The sequence below is a fragment of the Oncorhynchus mykiss genome, chromosome 17, assembly GCF_057628025.1.
Source record: "Oncorhynchus mykiss isolate SJ-2025 chromosome 17, ASM5762802v1, whole genome shotgun sequence".
Lineage (NCBI taxonomy): Eukaryota > Metazoa > Chordata > Actinopteri > Salmoniformes > Salmonidae > Oncorhynchus > Oncorhynchus mykiss.
In genome coordinates this window covers 19,256,592-19,276,157 of record NC_143038.1, presented here as the reverse complement: position 1 = coordinate 19,276,157, position 19,566 = coordinate 19,256,592, and the positions used below count along the sequence as shown (strand labels likewise).

The following is a 19,566-nucleotide window of genomic DNA, read 5'->3' as shown; positions in this document are numbered from 1 at the left end:
TCACTGTATTTAGCTCTATAGCAACTATTTTACAACCAAGATATTTGATATGGCTTTGAAATACGCAACAGCCTTTGCAAGTCCATAGGACTCATTGGGTAGTAGGCTACAACTGAAAAGTTTACTGTTAGATAAATACATGGCTACCAGCAGTGGGTATTATGTTTAGCGTTAGCGATACAGTTAATGTGTTTTGAGTTTCCACTTACTCATGTGGTGAATTGGCCCCAAATAAATTAGCTTATGATATCGGTGCCCATAAAGATATAAGCAAATTCATCTCTATTGAACAAAATATTCAGATAATTCTGGAGCCCTATTTTGACAGAGCAAAATCTTTCCGTTGACATCATTGGTGTGCATGTGATTTTAACCAATTTTGAGTAGGCGTTGCCTACTAATTGGTTGATGTCATTGGAATCACTTATCCACAATCTTTATTACAAAACATAAATATTCTATTTTCACATATGTTGATGTTAGGGTGGTGCTGGAGATGATGAATATAAAATTGACATTTAAAAAAATATATATCTTATTAAAGGGCAACAATATTCTTTGTAATTTGACACAAAAATGTATGTAATTAATACAATTCTAAAGAATATAGTAATGCTGAATATTACACAGATGTTTAATACACACCATAATGACCAAATGTAGCCAATTAATAGCTACATATAGAGAGACAGCATACCAACCTTTGGCTAATAAGCATTTATTTTTGCCGCGGTGTAGTTTTGTTATCGAGTATCATGATACTTAACCTGGTATCAGTATTGAAGCACAATTCTGGTATCGTGACATCACTGCTGCTTGTACAGCTGACGCAAGCACACAAATGTACCTTGTCTAATTAGTCTTATGATGTTTGAAAGACAGTTCAAGTCAAATGGTCTTTCTATTTCTGTGTTAAGGACATTTGCATGCATAAGGAATGCGGTTTTGACCAGAATGGACTTTTTTAGCCCTTAGGGTGAAGTATGCCGCCTTTTGTATGTTTGTCTCTTAGTGTCACGCAAGGCAAATGCCCAGAAATTAACATTAAAAAACGGTATATGCTTAAAACAAGCTCAAATGTAAATGTAAGCATTTGTTTGAGGAGTTTTATCAGTGTACGCTTGGTGTTGGTTAAACATGGTATCTGACTGCTGTATCTTTTGAATGATTGACATTTGAGTTAAGTTAACTTGTTCTTTCCTCCCCCCAGAGAGCTGTCAAAGTTTAAGACATACGTGAACCCCACTGACCTAAGGAGAGCCTCCATTAACATCCTGTTGTCCATGCTGCCTCTGCCACACCACTTTGGCAAGGTCAAGTCAGAGGTAAATCTGTTAATTATAAGAGAGTTTAAAGGGACATCACACTTCAAAATTGAAATTAGAATCACACCATGATATTAGCATAAAATGAGGAAATGATTTAGCTTTTATATTTAACATTCAATTTCGATTGAGGCGTATAGATGGACTTGGACTTATCACAACGTTAGTGTTTTGTTCTGACTCTGTTTTAGTTGATCATTTGCAATGCCCTGTAGTTCTGAGGTCGCCTAAATGCAAAGTAACCCTTGTGTATTATTTGTATGTTCCAGGTGCTCTTGGAGGGCAAGTTTAGCAATGATGACAACTCGCTGCACGACAAGGCCGTCACCTTCCTCTCCTTCAAGCTGCGATTGGTCAACATCCTAATAGGAGCGCTACAGACGGAGACTGACCCCACCAATACGCAGATGATCCTGGGTTAAGTTGATCTCAATTTTATCTGCAGCAATTTCTTTTACTTTGATTGTTTACACTGAAAACTGTGTTATACATGAAATGTATTATTTTGTAATTTGGCATCTTTCTCTTTTAAGTAATACAGAATCAATGAATTGTAATAACTATTCCATAACTAGAATGGAATGACTAAATGACTTTTTTCTGTACAGGTGCCATGCTCAACATTGTCCAAGACTCTGCTCTCCTGGAGTCCATCGGTGCCCAAGCGGAGGTGGTAAGAACTAATAATTTTGTACTCCACGCTGTAGAAGCGCTCACTCAACTAGAAAGAAATGTGTAAATACAGTAAACTTAACTACACGTGTAGCTAAGAGAGATCGTTAAAAAAAGAGATGTGACCTTTATTGAACAATGGAAGACCCTTGAGGTTAGAAACCTCTTATGGGGGGGGTAACCTGGCAAGAGGTCATCAATAAATCAGTATTTAAAGGATATTTTACTCAAACATTTTTTTGTTTTGTTTTTGTTCATTAGTCCACTGTTTATCCCCAAAAAGGTTTAGGGGACCATATTAATAGTGGACTTATGAACAAAATGCTTTTTGATGAAAATATCCCTTTTAATCATCTGAGCAGACTATGACCCCTGAACATTCTAATGCCACCCCAATAGGGCAGTGTGGATGGCAGCCATGCGCTGGCTAAAAGCCACAGCAGGAACAACAGTGGCATCAGCAACGCCAGCGGGGGCAGCTCTGAGGCCACCACCCCCGACAGCGAGAGGCCCGCCCAGGCCCTCCTCAGAGACTACGGTGAGCCCCTTCGAAGACGCACTCATGAGCCCTTTTTCCAAAATCCTGACCTGGGTTAATTGGCAAAATTGTGCCAGGGAAGTTCAATCATGCGCACCTGAAGAATCTTAAAAGGAAACAAATTATATTTGGACCACGGTGTGCCAAAAATCAACCAACCGTCAGCCCTTCCTTGTTAGTAGCTCTGAAGATGAGGCCTTTCTTGACTAGTGTAACAAGCTAGACGTGCGCAATGTAAAATCAGAAATGTTTTTGTAGTTTTGAATGTTGACACTGTGTTTTCACCTTTTTCATTCCGGTCAGCCATGCTTTAATTGTATAGTGGACATATATGACGTTGACTAAAGGTGATTCCATGATGAACCAAAAATGCATTATTATTCTCATATTTGCAGTGATGCCGTGTCATTTGAATGATACTATACTACTGTTATCAGAATGGAGACAGTTGCGTGTATTGTCACTTGCTAGATTTCCTCCCTATACACAGTGTGTGCAATTTGTTCATTAACGTCGTCTTCAACTGCATGCGTTATGGTATTCAGCATATGCATGTCGTTTTATGGGAGTTGGACTATGAACCAAGACCTGGAGTTGAATGTTTAAGTATTTCTTTGATTCCTCACATAATCCTTGCTTGTCTCCTTCTCAAAGCACATTGGAGCAGAAGATCTGAGGTTCCGTCCCTAGGATCTTCTCCTCCAATGCATTTTGAGTAGGTGGTGAGGACACGAGGAATCAAGCACATATCCAATTGAGATTCATCCCATGTTATTCCCAATGACTGGCTGCAAATATATTATAAAATAAGTAGATAATGGGCAAAAATGATGACAATCCACTAAATGCAGGCTGTCTCTTGTGTGCAGCAGTTGTACTGCAATTTCTGTGTTCTCTGACAAGTTCATTTCAAACAGAATCTTCTACAAACTTTGTTGAAATGTTAAGTGTTTGTCCATCTTCATTTTAACACCGCCGCGTCTGAAAGACAATTGAAACACTTACATGCAACACTATTTGTTGATTCTTTGATTATTATTATTTATTTTTTGTAAAGATGCATGTTCTTGGTTGATAAAATTGTCCAAGTTTTGGCTACCACTTATTGGCAACATGCACGGTTGGACATGGTTTATACCAGTGTTGGTGTGAATTCACGAATTTAACATTTCTAATGAGGATTTTTAGATTTCAATGAGTTGAAAACTGAATTTGACCCCCAATCCTGGTTTATCCAACCACAATATCTAACCTCATACCAAACAAAAAAAGCCATTACTTCAATTACCAATGGTTTGAGTGTACCTGTTTGTCCTCATACAGTACTGTTGACATGCCGATTGCTGTGAATCTGATGCTTATTAGTCGTGTTCTGCCTGGTCCGGTAGTTACTAACCCCAGCTCTCCTTCTCTGCTTGTGGCGTGACGTGGTATGGTGTCGTCATCTGGGGGTGTCATATCCCTAGCTCTCCACACAGATACAGCCGCCGGCCTACTGATCCGCAGCATCCACCTGGTCACCCAGAGGCTCAACTCCCAGTGGAGGCCCGACATGAGCATCTCCCTGGCCGCCCTGGAGCTGCTGGCCGGCTTAGCCAAGGTAAGAGCCCCCGGGGTCTTGTTCATTAAGGCACGCAACATTTTAAAACGTCTTGCCACGGGATCAATAATGAGTGTTTCAGGTAGGTGGACATGCATATTTCCTTTAGGGTTTGCAACATTTGAACCAAGGTCTCTCTTACAGAATTACATAAATTACAGGAAATACACACATCAATATAATTACAAATTTCAAGCAGAAAGAAGATTGTTCCACAAATAAGATGCAAAAAAACTAAAAGCTGATTTATCTAACTCGGTAGAGACCAAAGGAATTTCTATTTCCTATAGGGTGGTGGGACATATGGAAAGGCTACGAAAATGAACACAAGTGCTGCAATGAATATGAAGGAGTAGGCAATAAAGTGAATAAGAACCAGTTGTAGTTCACTGATCCCTGCTGTATCTCCCTCTTCCTCAGGTGAGGGCGAGTGTGGAGTCTGCGGACCGTAAACGTGCAGTAAGCTCGGTGTGCAGTTATATCGTGTATCAGTGCAGCCGGCCGGCCCCCCTCCACTCCCGAGACCTGCACTCTATGATCGTGGCGGCCTTCCAGTGCCTGTGTGTGTGGCTGACAGAGCACCCCGACATGCTCAATGAAAAGGTAGTGGAACAACAACAACACCTGCTTTCTACCTACAGAACTGCCTGCTAGTCTTACTGTTCTGTCCATCTAAGCATGTGGTGGTGAATCTTAACTTCCATTTATGTCGATTTTTCACTTAGTCTCTCATTGATTTCAATGTATGACGGTGGAAATTAGACTTAAAGGGAAGTTAAGATTCACCCCTTGGACTACGCTGCTGCTACTAAATACTATGGATGCAAATATCGACCTTTGAGGTGTGGGTCAAATCTTCCCTTTGAATCATTCATCATTCAAATGGTCATATATCCTCCATTGACATAATGTCATGATTTACTATTTTATCGTCATTATTCTCTGCCTTATGAGCTGAGCTCTCTAAAGACTAAACTCACCTCCCGACTTTTGTGCCATGCAATTACATAGTGTTTTGTTGCAGGACTGTTTGATAGAGGTGCTGGAGATCGTGGAGCTGGGAATATCGGGCAGCAAGTCTAAGACCAGTGACCAGGAAGTGCGGTACAAAGGGGACAAGGAGCACAATCCGGCCTCCATGAGGGTGAAGGATGCTGCCGAGGCCACCCTGTCATGGTGAGTGCCACCTGACAGGAGTAATGGGAATATACAGTTACGTTTCTTAGGGAAATATTCATTGTCTTTTGCTCTCTCTTAAAGGGGCAATCTGTGGTTGGTATATCCAATTTTGTTTTTACTTTTAATGATTTAAAGCCATTGATTCTTGAAGAATATAACTTATCCATGGAACGCAGGACGCTTTCATTGGCACACATTCAACAAGTTTGATATTCGTAATAATCCATCATGATTTATGTATTGTAATAACAGGCCCACAATGTGGTTACTAAAGTGCAAATGTGGATATATTTAGCTGATTTCATTGCATAACATTTAGAAGTTGTCCTTTAAGCTAGTATATTGCCCTATAAATTCTACAATATGGAGAACGTGGACGGAATCACTGAACCCAGATATTAAAACGTAATTCACAATTTCATTTATACCCATTGAACTTAGCAGGGGATTGAACTTAGTAACACAGTTTATCATAAGACATGAACAGAATGCATCAGTGATTCGTATTTCCTGCAAATATCTGAAGAGACAATGAGAATTCCATGTCTGTGTATGTGCGGATCTACCACTGTGTAGTCATTAGCGATGATGCTAATGAAAAGTCTTCTGGTAGATGGAAAGGTTTTCTCAAAATACAGAAATCAACCCCGTATTCTGTATTTTGAAAGTTGCATATCAATCCAGTGGGTATTTGTTTTGCAAACTCTACCCTCACATGTATGCAAAACACTGCTAAAAAACACTCTTGTTGGTGCACACTGGAAAAGGTTACTACACCCAAGAATGATAGTATTTTCATTTTATTTCTCCCAGACCTCAAAAGTGGGCTCAAGCATTGTTTTAAAAAACAACTAGTTACAATTCTCTATAAAACACTTTTTTTTTGAGAGAGAGAGAGCGGAAAACGGCAATTGGGAAAAATGTGATGGATTTTATAGGGCCCTACTAGTAGTGATGTGCATCTTCTCCTTTCAAGAAGATTCGATACACATCTAGATACATGGGCTCCAATACAGAAACGATAAGTTTTAGTTTGAAACAATTCGATTTGATTAGAGAAAGAATCGATGTGATGCAAAACCTTCTTCTTTTTTTTTCTCTTCTTTTTTACCCAGCAGCGTTGCAGTTCTTGATACAGACCGATGAGCCTGGCACCTACTGCCATACCCCATTTTAAGGGCACTTGAATATTTTGTCTTGCCCATTCACCCTCTGAATGGCACACATACACAATCCTTGTCTCAAGGCTTAAAAATAATTATTTAACCTGTCTCCTCCCCTTCATCTACACTGATTTTGAAATGGATTTAACAAGTGACATCAGTAAGGGATCATTGCTTTCACCTGGATTCACCTGCTCAGTCTGTCATGGAAAGAACAGGTGTTATTAATGTTTTATATACTCAGTGTACACTGATTGTTTAAAGAAAAACTACTGAAACTATTGCTGATGGGTGAACCTGATCAAAATGAAATGAAGCGTGAAATGAAGTGTGTATAGCCAGGTGAGAGTTGTCTCTTGTAGCTTACTTTTATTCCGGTAAAACACTGTTTTCAACAGCGCATAGATAATAACCTAGCAAATTTCATAGGTTGTCACTCAACTAATAAAGCCTAATATCATGCAAGCCATTTTCTCATTTTGTCCGTCATAGTTGAAGTGTACCTATGATGAAAATTACAGGCCTCTCTCATCTTTTTAAGTGGGAGAACTTGCACAATTGGTGGCTGACTAAATACTTTTTTGCCCCACTGTACATGTAGTTCTGATAGTAGTTTTGATCTAGCCAAGGCTTTCGACTCTGTCAATCACCACATCCTCATCGGCAGACTCAACAGCCTTGGTTTCTCAAATGATTGCCTCGCCTGGTTCACCAACTACTTCTCTGATAGAGTTCAGTGTGTCAAATCTGAGGGTCTGTTGTCCGGACCTCTGGCAGTCTCTATGGGGGTGCCACAGGGTTCAATTCTTGGACCGACTCTCTTCTCTGTATACATCAATGAGGTCGCTCTTGCTGCTGGTGAGTCTCTGATCCACCTCTACGCAGACGACACCATTCTGTATACTTCCGGCCCTTCTTTGGACACTGTGTTAACAACCCTCCAGGCAAGCTTCAATGCCATACAACTCTCCTTCCGTGGCCTCCAACTGCTCTTAAATACAAGTAAAACTAAATGCATGCTCTTCAACCGATCACTACCTGCACCTACCCGCCTGTCCAACATCACTACTCTGGACGGCTCTGACTTAGAATACGTGGACAACTACAAATACTTAGGTGTCTGGTTAGACTGTAAACTCTCCTTCCAGACCCATATCAAACATCTCCAATCCAAAGTTAAATCTAGAATTGGCTTCCTATTTCGCAACAAAGCATCCTTCACTCATGCTGCCAAACATACCCTTGTAAAACTGACCATCCTACCAATCCTCGACTTTGGCGATGTAATTTACAAAATAGCCTCCAATACCCTACTCAACAAACTGGATGCAGTCTATCACAGTGCAATCCGTTTTGTCACCAAAGCCCCATACACTACCCACCATTGCGACCTGTACGCTCTCGTTGGCTGGCCCTCGCTTCATACTCGTCGCCAAACCCACTGGCTCCATGTCATCTACAAGACCCTGCTAGGTAAAGTCCCCCCTTATCTCAGCTCGCTGGTCACCATAGCATCTCCCACCTGTAGCACACGCTCCAGCAGGTATATCTCTCTAGTCACCCCCAAAACCAATTCTTTCTTTGGCCGCCTCTCTTTCCAGTTCTCTGCTGCCAATGACTGGAACGAACTACAAAAATCTCTGAAACTGGAAACTCTTATCTCCCTCACTAGCTTTAAGCACCAACTGTCAGAGCAGCTCACAGATTACTGCACCTGTACATAGCCCACATATAATTTAGCCCTATCAACTACCTCTTTCCCAACTGTATTTAATTTATTTATTTATTTTGCTCCTTTGCACCCCATTATTTTTATTTCTACTTTGCACATTCTTCCATTGCAAAACTACCATTCCAGTGTTTTACTTGCTATATTGTATTTACCTTGCCACCAAGGCCTTTTTTTGCCTTTACCTCCCTTCTCACCTCATTTGCTCACATTGTATATAGACTTGTTTATACTTTATTATTGACTGTATGTTTGTTTTACTCCATGTGTAACTCTGTGTTGTTGTATCTGTCGAACTGCTTTGCTTTATCTTGGCCAGGTCGCAATTGTAAATGAGAACTTGTTCTCAACTTGCCTACCTGGTTAAATAAAGGTAAATAAATAAATAAATAAATAGTTCGACAGGACGTATCAGTTGTCACAAAATAAGGTACTTTCAGAAGGTCGAATGTAATATGAACAAAACCTTTTAGTGAACCGGTGATTCATAATGTTTGAATTGATTTTCGGGCCGATGCATGATACATTCGGTTCGGGATCTGCGGACCGATGCACTTGTATTTAAAACATTTGTAGGCTATGTGCTGAAAGGACTGTCCATATTAGGACTATAAGAAAGGGAGTCTACAGAAATGTGTTTTAAAGTTCAGATTGGTGGTCAGCTAGAGCATTCCATAGGCAAGGGAACAGAAGGCTCAGTCACCCATAGTACGAAGATGTGTCTTGGGGACACTACATCTTTACAGCATGCATAGCCCAAAACATCTTTTAAACTATACTTTTGATCTCATTGTTCACCACTCCTTGCATCCATAGCTCTATGAATTTGAGGTTACACTTCTCCAGCCCCATTGTTGCTGATTGCCCCGTAGCCCTTTACACTTGTTCCCGTATATGGGTTGAAAATAGCAGATTTGGACACTGATAAGCGCCTAAATTGGAACGCAGTGGCTGCACAGTAACATGCTATGACGTCAGAGCTCGCTGTCTCTGCTTCACAGTGCTGTATAGGTTTTGACTGACAGCCGTTCGGGAACTTGAGCACCGCGCGGGACAAGAAGTTGCCCCCATCCCTCCTGCTAATTGTTCAACTTCTTAAATTGTTTTTGATGGAAATGCTGTAAATTAAGAGGATTTTGAAAGTGCACTTTTGATGTTTCCTTATCATAAAACACATGTAATATATAGAGTGTTCAGTTTATTAGGTACACCTACCAGTTAATGAAAATGGTTTGCTGCTACAGGCAGTGAGTTACAGAGCTTGAGAGGATCTGCAGATGAAGAATGGGAGAAACTCCCCATATACAGGTGTGCCAAGCTTGTAGGGTCAAACCCAAGAAGACTCGAGGCTGTAATCACTGGTGCTTCAACGAGGTGCTTCAACGAGTACTGAGTAAAGTGTCTGAACTTATGTAAATGTGATATGTTTCTTTATACACTGCTCAAAAAAATAAAGGGAACACTAAAATAATACATCCTAGATCTGAATGAATGAAATATTCTTATTAAATACTTTTTTCTTTACATAGTTGAATGTGCTGACAACAAAATCACACAACAATTATCAATGGAAATCCAATTTATCAACCCATGGAGGTCTGGATTTGGAGTCACACTCAAAATTAAAGTGGAAAACCACACTACAGGCTGATCCAACTTTGATGTAATGTCCTTAAAACAAGTCAAAATTAGGCTCAGTAGTGTGTGGCTTCCACGTGCCTGTATGACCTCCCTACAACGCCTGGGCATGCTCCTGATGAGGTGGTGGATGGTCTCCTGAGGGATCTCCTCCCAGACCTGGACTAAAGCATCTGCCATCTCCTGGACAGTCTGTGGTGCAACGTTGGTGGATGGAGCGAGACATGATGTCCCAGATGTGCTCAATTGGATTCAGGTCTGGGGAACGGGCGGGCCAGTCCATAGCATCAATGCCTTCCTCTTGCAGGAACTGCTGACACTCTCCAGCCACATGAGGTCTAGCATTGTCTTGCATTAGGAGGAACCCAGGGCCAACCGCACCAGCATATGGTCTCACAAGGGGTCTGAGGATCTCATCTCGGTACCTAATGGCAGTCAGGCTACCTCTGGTAGAGCACATGGAGGGCTGTGCGGCCCCCCAAAGAAATGCCACCCCACACCATGACTGACCCACCGCCAAACCGGTCATGCTGGAGGATGTTGCAGGCAGCAGAACGTTCTCCACGGCATCTCCAGACTCTGTCACGTCTGTCACATGTGCTCAGTGTGAACCTGCTTTCATCTGTGAAGAGCACAGGGCTGCAGTGGCGAATTTGCCAATCTTGGTGTTCTCTGGCAAATGCCAAACGTCCTGCACGGTGTTGGGCTGTAAGCACAACCCCCACCTGTGGACGTCGGGCCCTCATACCACCCTCATGGAGTCTGTTTCTGACCGTTTGAGCAGACACATGCACATTTGTGGCCTGCTGGAGGTAATTTTGCAGGGCTCTGGCAGTGCTCCTCCTTGCACAAAGGCGGATGTAGCGGTCCTGCTGCTGGGTTGTTGCCCTCCTACGGCCTCCTCCACGTCTCCTGATGTACTGGCCTGTCTCCTGGTAGCGCCTCCATGCTCTGGACACTACGCTGACAGACACAGCAAACCTTCTTGCCACAGCTCGCATTGATGTGCCATCCTGGATGAGCTGCACTACCTGAGCCACTTGTGTGAGTTGTAGACTCATGCTACCACTAGAGTGAAAGCACCGCCAGCATTCAAAAGTGACCAAAACATCAGCCAGGAAGCATAGGAACTGAGAAGTGGTCTGTGGTCACCACCTGCAGAACCACTCCTTTATTGGGGGTGTCTTGCTAATTGCCTATAATTTCCACCTGCTGTCTATTCCATTTGCACAACAGCATGTGAAATTTATTGTCAATCAGTGTTGCTTCCTAAATGGACAGTTTGATTTCACAGAAGTGTGATTGACTTGGAGTTACATTGTGTTGTTTAAGTGTTCCCTTTATTTTTTGAGCAGTGTATTTTGGGTTATGTTTGGGTAAGACAGTTGAACTAAGCTCATTTTGACAGTCGTCATAAGTTGTATTTTTTCAAGAATCTATGGCTATATATTATTAATTTAAAAGTAAAAAAAATGTATGTACCAAATGCAGACTGTAGCTTTAAGTTCTTTTCAACCATTTTACCTGCCAGTATTTATGGCATTTTCTATTTTTTATTTGACCAAACCTGAATTCTTATCCGCTTAGTTCAGAGTTTTGCTATTTTTATTCATACTCATACAATTCTGCTTTTGGAATGTTTTATAGCGGCGATATATATATTTATAGCGGCCTCGTATATATTTTGAATGCACAGCATCTCTGTCCCTGTCAGCATAATGCAGGTCCTGGGGGCGTTCCCGTCGCCCAGTGGCCCCGCCTCCCCCTGCAGCCTGCTGAACGAGGACACCCTGATCAAGTACTCCAGGCTGACCTCTACCAGCTGCAAGAACTTCCGCTACTTTGTCCTAGACAACTCTGTCATCCTGGCCATGCTGGAGCAGCCGCTGGGCAACGAACAGAGTCAGTTATGTTATCCCAAATCCACTTCAACAAATATTTTTGACATATTATTGGCAATCCTTCACGTTATCCCAGAACCATTTTGACAGTCGTCATCCGCATGTTATCAGTCATCAACCACATGTTTTCAGTCATCATCCTCACGTTATCATCCTCATGTTATCATCCTCATGTTTATTAACATTTTAAACGTTTAAAAGTGGTTTTGCACTATAAAACGAAAATTGGAGTTTCTCATTGGACATGTCCAATGTCTTCTGTTTTGTGCCTGATGAACACAACCCTGTTGACCTGGTTTGTGTGTGTGTGTGTGTGTGTGTGTGTGTGTGTGTGTGTGCAGATCCCTGTCCATCCGTGACCATGTTGATAAGGGGGATGTCTGGGAGACACGCCTGGACCATGCAGCTCTTCCACCAACCCAGGGGGGCCCGTGCCAGCCAGAAGGTAACACGCACACTTTAGTAAACCCTTTAGATTTGTTATGTTGATATGTTTCCGTACATTTATATTACTCGCCAGTCACAAGGTAACACACACCGTAGTTAACCCTTTATATGAATTATGTTAGTATGTTTTAGCACATTTCTATTAGTGTCAAAGTTCACATTGATGTCTAATTAACTAGCAACTCCATTGTTAGGAACCAGGTTTTCACATTGCTGTAATGAACAAATGATCTCTAATCTCATTCAATGTTAACTATGATTGCTGGTTCCAGATCTATTTGGGGAAAAATGTCTCCATCAGGGAATTGATATTCATCAGATGCTTATCGTAGACCTTTTAACAATGCTAAATGATCACATGTCAGTCCATGTTTCTTGCTGAGTTTTCCCAGTTCCTTTCCCAGGGTCTGTATCTCATCAGAAGTATCCCCCCCCCCCCTTCTCTGTCTCTCTCGCTCCTCTCTGTAGCAGGTGTTTATCCCAGAGAGTCGGCCCACTCCCAAAAATGATGTGGGGATCCGGTTGAACGTCAAACACAGACCCTTCCCAGAAGAAGTGGACAAAATTCCATTTGTGAAAGCAGACCTGAGCATTCCGGACCTACACGATATCGTAGATAAGGAGGTAGGCTGGCATTGTTTGTCCATCCTTATTAGAATAATGTCTCCATTGCCCTAATGAGAATTCTATTGTAGCGTGGAGGTGGTGTTTGCATCAGCCATTTCCTGTATTTACAAAGTGACTCAAAATAGGAGTGCTTATCTAGAATCAAGGTCCCCCCCTGTTATTTATTATTTAGTAAAAACTGATCTAAGATCAGCACTGCTTTGGCCCCATATGAGTGATGGAACACCTGAATCCACTTTGCACAACTAGGACAACTAGCTCATTTAATGTTCAACAAAATGTAGGCTATCATTCTCTGTGAACTTGTCCACTTCAATGAACAAGTGTCTGCCTGAAAGAAATAAAAAAATATATTCTCAACTGACAAGCCAAACACTTCATGACACATAGCTACTACACTGATGTACAGTGATCCAGACACGAGTTGTCCTCACACACAAAACGTAACATGATTCACTAACATCACCTACCACCAAACCTTTTGCTCTTTATCAGAGCCAGCTGATATTGGTTACTCCTCAGTATTTTCCAGTTTGACTATGACCGTGGGTGCGAAAAGGTGTTGGGATTGGGTGCGCACTCTATTGATTTTGTGAGTTTATTGGGTGATTTAAGAAGGTTTGTCTGCGTTGATGGTTCATTCATGTCAGGTGAGTGGTTGTGGGTGTTTGATGCTTTGAGGAGGGGATTGTCTGTGTATGGGTGCATTTCGGTGGATGTATGCAATGACACGGCACTCTTTTTTGGGGGTATCTACAATAATGACTACTATTTGTCATTACTACTATAAGATGAAGATCAGAATGAGCAACAGCCATAGGATCCTCTCCCATTGACCTTTGGCACAGATCTAGGACCAGCCACTTCTAATCATAACCATTTTTAGAGGGTGAAAAATGTCAAACTGACCTTGGATAAGTGTCAAGGGGCGATACCATCATCCATTCCTCACTCTCAGCTGGAGATGCAGCACGACAAGCTGCGAGGTGTGATGGCCAAGCAGATCGAGTACGAGACGATGCTGGAGCACGGCAGCGAGGAGCGCTGGAGCAGCAAGAGCTTCCCAGACGTGCTGACGGACTGCAAGCCCCCGACTCCCTCGCAGGAGTTCCAGACGGCCCGCCTCTTCCTGTCGCACTTTGGCTTCCTGTCACTGGAGGCACTCAAGGTACTGGGGAAAGAGATGGGAGGAGGGGAGAGGAGAGGTTTGAAAACAGCCTATGTGGCATCGATATGAGTCAAACAGTTATTCTAGTGGCAAAATTGACTACAATGTGTAAATATGATCATTCTGGTCATAGTCAGTCTCATCTAAAACTGATTTTGGAAAGTCCATGCTCCACAACAGGTAAACGAAGGTTGGGTTTTGATTTGACGATGTCCATCTGCCCACTAGCATGGGGTGAACAGCTGCGGTGATTGCTCTCTATCCAATAGCATAGACAGTGTGACAGACCTGCTTAGGAGCGCCAACTGTTTACATAATACAACACGTCGCGCAATACTGCACCAAACACCTTAGTTAGATGAACATTTGCGTAACTGAAACATCCTCGGTAAAAACGTCTAAATTAATTACAGATTATCACCAAACAGGTGGAGGGCTAGCCAAAAATGGTACACATATCTGGTGGCAGCAATGTTACAGCAGCAATATTAAGCAGCCAAGAAAAGCCTATTGTATAGCTTGATGAACCAGCCAATGACATTTAACTTGATGTTTCCTGCCTTCCAGGAGCCCGGCAACAGTCGCCTACCTCCCCACCTGATTGCACTGGACTCTGGGTTGCCGGGCTTCTTTGACGACATGAGCTACCTGGACCTGCTGCCCTGCCGGCCCTGCGACACAGTCTTCCTCTTCTACATGAAGGCCGGCCAGAAGAGCAGCCATGAGGTGAGAGGTTAAAGAAGAGGGTGTCAACAGGGTTGTGTTCAGTAGGAACGAACAGAAGGAAAAAGATCAAACTGGTTTTCCATTGTTAAAACTTTTTAACTTTTTGCTACCGTGTGCCCTAATGAACACGGCCCAAGAGTTACGGACCAGTGCAAAAGTCTCGATTTTAACTATTTTCATGCCCTGATATTAGTCTACTTTCTCTGAAAATCCTTCTAGACGGTCACGCTAAACTATTCTAAAATGGTTGGAGAAAAAAACAGTTGCCAGAGTCTGGTCTGTTGGTGGATCTGCAGACTCCCTCTCTCATTTCGAACCTATTTGTTAATAAAACTAGCGAAATACAACTGCAATTTTGACCAAAAACTTTTACAATCTAAAACCATTTACAGACAATTAAATATTTCATGTTCACGTCTCTGTTAATGGACTGTCTGTCCCTGTGTCCCATGCATAGAATTAGAGGACTCATCTTTGTACCTGCCCCATTATGGCTTCTGTGAGAGCACAGGCCGCGCCATTGAGTCTTATCTCCATTTTAAAGTAGTACATTTTCTTATTCTTTTTTTGTTTGAAAAAAGTTGTTAAGCTAATATTTGTGCTAATAGTCCTGAACAAAAATCTTGTAATTCATTCATTATGGCCACTAGATGGCGGTGATATAGTTTCAAGCCATTTGTGACTCACGACCTGGATTCTGTCTTTTGTAGCAAAATTAGAGTTTCTGTTTTTTAATTTGGATAAAAGCCGAGACTCAGAACTACAAAATGGTATATCACACACTGTTTTTTTAGGAACAATGGGAAAGTGATTCTGCTTTGAAAGTTTCTAAACTTGTAAACTCACTTTGAGAAAATTGTATTTTAGTGTTTTGGTGAGAGAGCTCTTCTTTGTCTTCACCCATTCAGTATCGTTCACACCCTCTTAAGCTTTTGCCCCACCCATCTCGCTTTGTTCTCGAAGCGCTCAGAGCGCACACTTGAAGCTCTGGCCGATGATTTGTTTACCTCTGGATAACATGAAAACAGCCTAACCAGCTCTGTTGGCAACAATTTCATTATGCTTTTCTGCCGACTTTACTGACACCGGCTGTATTCAACGGGTGTTGTACACTTTAGCTTAAGACATGTAGCTAGCTAGCTACCTAGGTAAAAGATTAACCAAGCTAGGTAAACAACTTGTAAGATCACACACATTACATCACGTTAGCTAACGAGCCAGCCACTTAAAGTTAGCTAGGGAGCCAGCCAGCTAACGCTAGCTAACAGTACACGTTAGCTCAAGACATGTAGCTAGGTAAACAATGAACCTAGCTAGGTAAACAACGTGTAATATCACACATCACGAGCCGGCAAGCTAACGTTAGCTAGTTAAACAACAATGAATAATAACAACATAAGCATATTAAACAAAATACTTTGGAAAAATTAGAAATGTGTAATATCTGAAAATGTAGCTAGCTAGACTATCTTACATCATCACGCATGATGGTCATGAATCCATGCCAAAAATGCCCTTTGTTTGAAGACGTAATCCAGAAACCGGTGTTTTCTTTAGCTATCATACTCTAATTCCAAAACTCGATCCTCCAGAAAGTGGAGAGCAACACTAATGCAGCTACATTTAAAAAAAAAAATATCCACATTTGACAGGATTACCAACACAAACTGAGCTCAAATAGACTCCTCTCTCGGCATGTCCAGCCCACTCATTATCTCAGCCAATCATGGCTAATGGGAAGGTTGGTGACATTTTCTGTGGTTTACCAGCAAGGCTCGTAATTTAACAATTGTTTTCATATTTACAGATATTTACAGCATACAATTTTGTTTTTGAGGGACATGAAAGTTCACATGTTTAAGAGGCATTTCTGCAACAAAAAAAACGCATTTTGATTTAAAAAAAATTAAACGTTCAAATGGCGCTCATGTGAAGTCGTGACTTGCGACCTACGCCTAGTTTCCTGAAACGGGTCACATTTACAAACCATAGCAACCAATTTGTATAAGACAATGCTCTAATCATTGGCTGATCACTCCCAACCCATAGGAAAATCTGCCCTGTTGATGCTCTCAATGGCAATGTCCATGCAAAAATGGGTTATATCCATGATGAGGCCTCTAACTAACTCTATGGTCCAATGCCAGATCCTGAGAAATGTGGAGTCGAGCGCCAACGTGCAGCATCACTTTCTGGAGTTCCTGATGTCGCTGGGCTGGCCCGTGGAGGTGGGGCAGCACCCGGGCTGGACAGGCAGCGTCTACACTAGCTGGTCCATCAACAACCACAACAACAATGGAGACAGCATCCAACCAGGTGAGGGAGGGAGGGAGGGAGCGTTATCATGCCAACCTGAGAATATACAGTACCAGTCAAAGGTTTGGACACTTACTCATTCAAGGGTTTTTCTTTATATTTACTATTTTCAAAAATATATATATATATAATAGTGAGACATCAAAACTATGAAATAACACATACATGTAGTGTAGAATCATGTAGTAACTGAAAAAGTGTTAAACAAATCAAAATCAAACTCGTCAATGTGCATCATGCTAGTTTTCACTCAAATGGCAAGGGACTGAAGCTCCTTGCCTGGAACTCGAGTTGTTACGGGGCAAGCTTGCAGTACTCAAAATGGCACTGCACATCTTCCAGTAAACAGTCACTTGCAAACTATGGATTTTGTTGCTAATTGAAGTAAGGCAGTAATGCCACCCCTATTCTGACGCATTTCCTGCCTTAGAGCATAAATACTTGTTTAGGTTCCACCTCCGGGCTCCTTATAGAGTACCTGTCAAATGTTTGGACACTTTTTTTCCCTACATTGTTGAATAATATTGAAGACATCAAAACTATGAAATAACACATATGGAATCCATGTAATAACCAAAAAAGTGGTGAACAAATCAAAATTCTATTTTATATTTGAGATTCTTCAAAGTCGCCACCCTTTGCCTTGATGACAGCTTTGCACACTCTTGGCATTCTCTCAACCAGCTTCTTGACATTCTTGATGGAATCAAGATGGGCACAACCAGATGTTATGGCCGCAACCAGTTTGCCTAACTAGCGCAAGTATGGCGCCCTGCTGCTCAAGCTGAGCAGCAAACAATATTTATTTTTCGCACACGTGCATTTCGACTGTCGGGATATCCGGAAAAATGTTATGATATTATTTGAATAGTGAAAATATTTAAAATGCCCAAACCTAGTAGTAAGGGAGTTCCTTTCTGTCCCCACAGATGATACTATCACCCTGGGAGACACGGGTGGGGGCGTGTTCAATGGAGAGAAGCGGGTGCTGTACTACGCCGACGCCCTGACCGAGATCGCCTTTGTCGTTCCCTCGCTGACAGACTCCTCCGGTGGGCCTCATCCCTTTCTCCCATCTTCCTCTATTACTTTCCCTCCTATACTCCTCATCCATCATCACATCTTATTTTCTCTCCTCCACTCTTCATCTGGATTTTGTTGTTTGGGGGGGAGATCAGCTATGAAACTAGCAGACAGATTAGTCTATAAAATAACATTACTTACATCATTTCTTATCCCTTTTTTCTTTTTTACCCCTACCACCCCATCTCCTGGTTGGAGGACCTGGTGGAAAACATTCCAATTCAATATATGTACACATGTAGCCTTTTATTTCTACTGGACTCCCAAGTGCATCGCCAAATCAACCAATTCCTCTAATCTTAATTCCGTCCCTCAGATGTCCACAGACTAACCCATCTTTCCCAGTATTGCCATTTCACTATTTCCTTTTGCATCCTTCTATATTACTGTGGTGTCTTACGAGGGTCTTGAACCTCTCCATTTGTACTATTTCTATTGAGTTTGCCCTAAAAAGAAATACTTTACCGATTAATATAATCAAATTTCACATTGATTGATTGTGGTTTTTCAGATCTCCTAACAGTACTGTTTGTAGGTTCATCTGAACACAGACATTATGACTCAACAACCACTCTGGACCTGACTCCAAAAGTGAGCTACTGAAGGACAGTAACAAAAGAGATGATCTATTGATTCTGTTTCTTCATTGCAGAGTCTGCACAGGGCTGACTGTTTAATCCCCCATGTTTTGAGTGTTCTTTTTGTGGGGAGAGTTTCACATAAATTGAAATTAATTTGATTTTCTCTAATTTGATCAACAAATGTTATTTTAGAGCTTTATAATTGTATTAGTAAGTCATTGAGCAGGGGTGTATTCATTAGGCACTAAACAGAAGAAAATGGACTCATCTTTTTTTCTGTTGTAAAACATTTAGCCACATAATGCTGTGACTGATGAAGTTGTGTGGGTTCATCTATGTGAGTGTGTCTCAAATGTCACCCTATTCCCTATATAGTGCACTACTTTTGACCAAAACCCTGGTTAAAATTAGTGCACTAATGTTATATAGGGGCCCTGGTCAAAAGTAGTGCACTATCTAGGGAATAGGGTGCCGTTTGGGGTGCAAACTGTGTTCTCACTTGTCTTTATTTTGTTCCTATAGCTGAGTCATCGGAAAGCAGTTTCCCCACAGTGGACTCTGACTCTCAGATGGAACTGCTACCCAACCTGCTGAAACAGTCCAACCTCACACTGGAGCTCTTCCCCAACCACTCTGACAACGTGGCCCCTGCACAGAGGGTAAGACGCACTACAAACCATTATAAGGGACACTTACTTGTTTATTTTTTTTACATTATTATCATGATCTCCAACCATACCAGTGTCTACATGCAGTGTATTCGGAGCCCTTGACTTTTTACACATTTTGTTACGTTAGCCTTATTCTTAAATGGAATAAATGCATTTTTTCCCTCATCAATCTACACACAATACCCCATAATTAAAAAGCAAA

The 19,566-nt window shown here is 41.8% G+C and overlaps 1 protein-coding gene across 8 annotated transcripts in view; it reads left to right on the top strand.

The window, feature by feature from the left end:
- LOC110493907 (ral GTPase-activating protein subunit beta) overlaps positions 1–19,566 on the top strand; it is an 82,162-nt gene that overhangs the window by 45,495 nt on the left and 17,101 nt on the right. For 2 of the 8 annotated variants that reach the window (XR_016487803.1, XM_036949895.2), the window contains exons 12-26: positions 1,211–1,325; positions 1,595–1,742; positions 1,934–1,995; positions 2,397–2,535; positions 4,002–4,135; positions 4,556–4,738; positions 5,160–5,311; positions 11,559–11,746; positions 12,087–12,190; positions 12,661–12,816; positions 13,778–13,987; positions 14,555–14,713; positions 16,861–17,029; positions 17,959–18,081; positions 19,216–19,352. Coding sequence is in view for 5 of the 8 variants with exons in the window: in XM_036949895.2 (XP_036805790.1) it covers positions 1,211–1,325; positions 1,595–1,742; positions 1,934–1,995; positions 2,397–2,535; positions 4,002–4,135; positions 4,556–4,738; positions 5,160–5,311; positions 11,559–11,746; positions 12,087–12,190; positions 12,661–12,816; positions 13,778–13,987; positions 14,555–14,713; positions 16,861–17,029; positions 17,959–18,081; positions 19,216–19,352 (2,179 nt within the window). In the remaining 3 variants the exon portion in view is untranslated. Of the gene's footprint in view, positions 1–1,210; positions 1,326–1,594; positions 1,743–1,933; positions 1,999–2,396; positions 2,536–4,001; positions 4,136–4,555; positions 4,739–5,159; positions 5,312–9,450; positions 9,581–11,558; positions 11,747–12,086; positions 12,191–12,660; positions 12,817–13,777; positions 13,988–14,554; positions 14,714–16,860; positions 17,030–17,958; positions 18,082–19,215; positions 19,353–19,566 lie in introns of those variants that run through there. The other 6 variants (XR_016487802.1, XM_036949894.2, XR_016487801.1 and 3 more) reach the window with 4 other exon arrangements.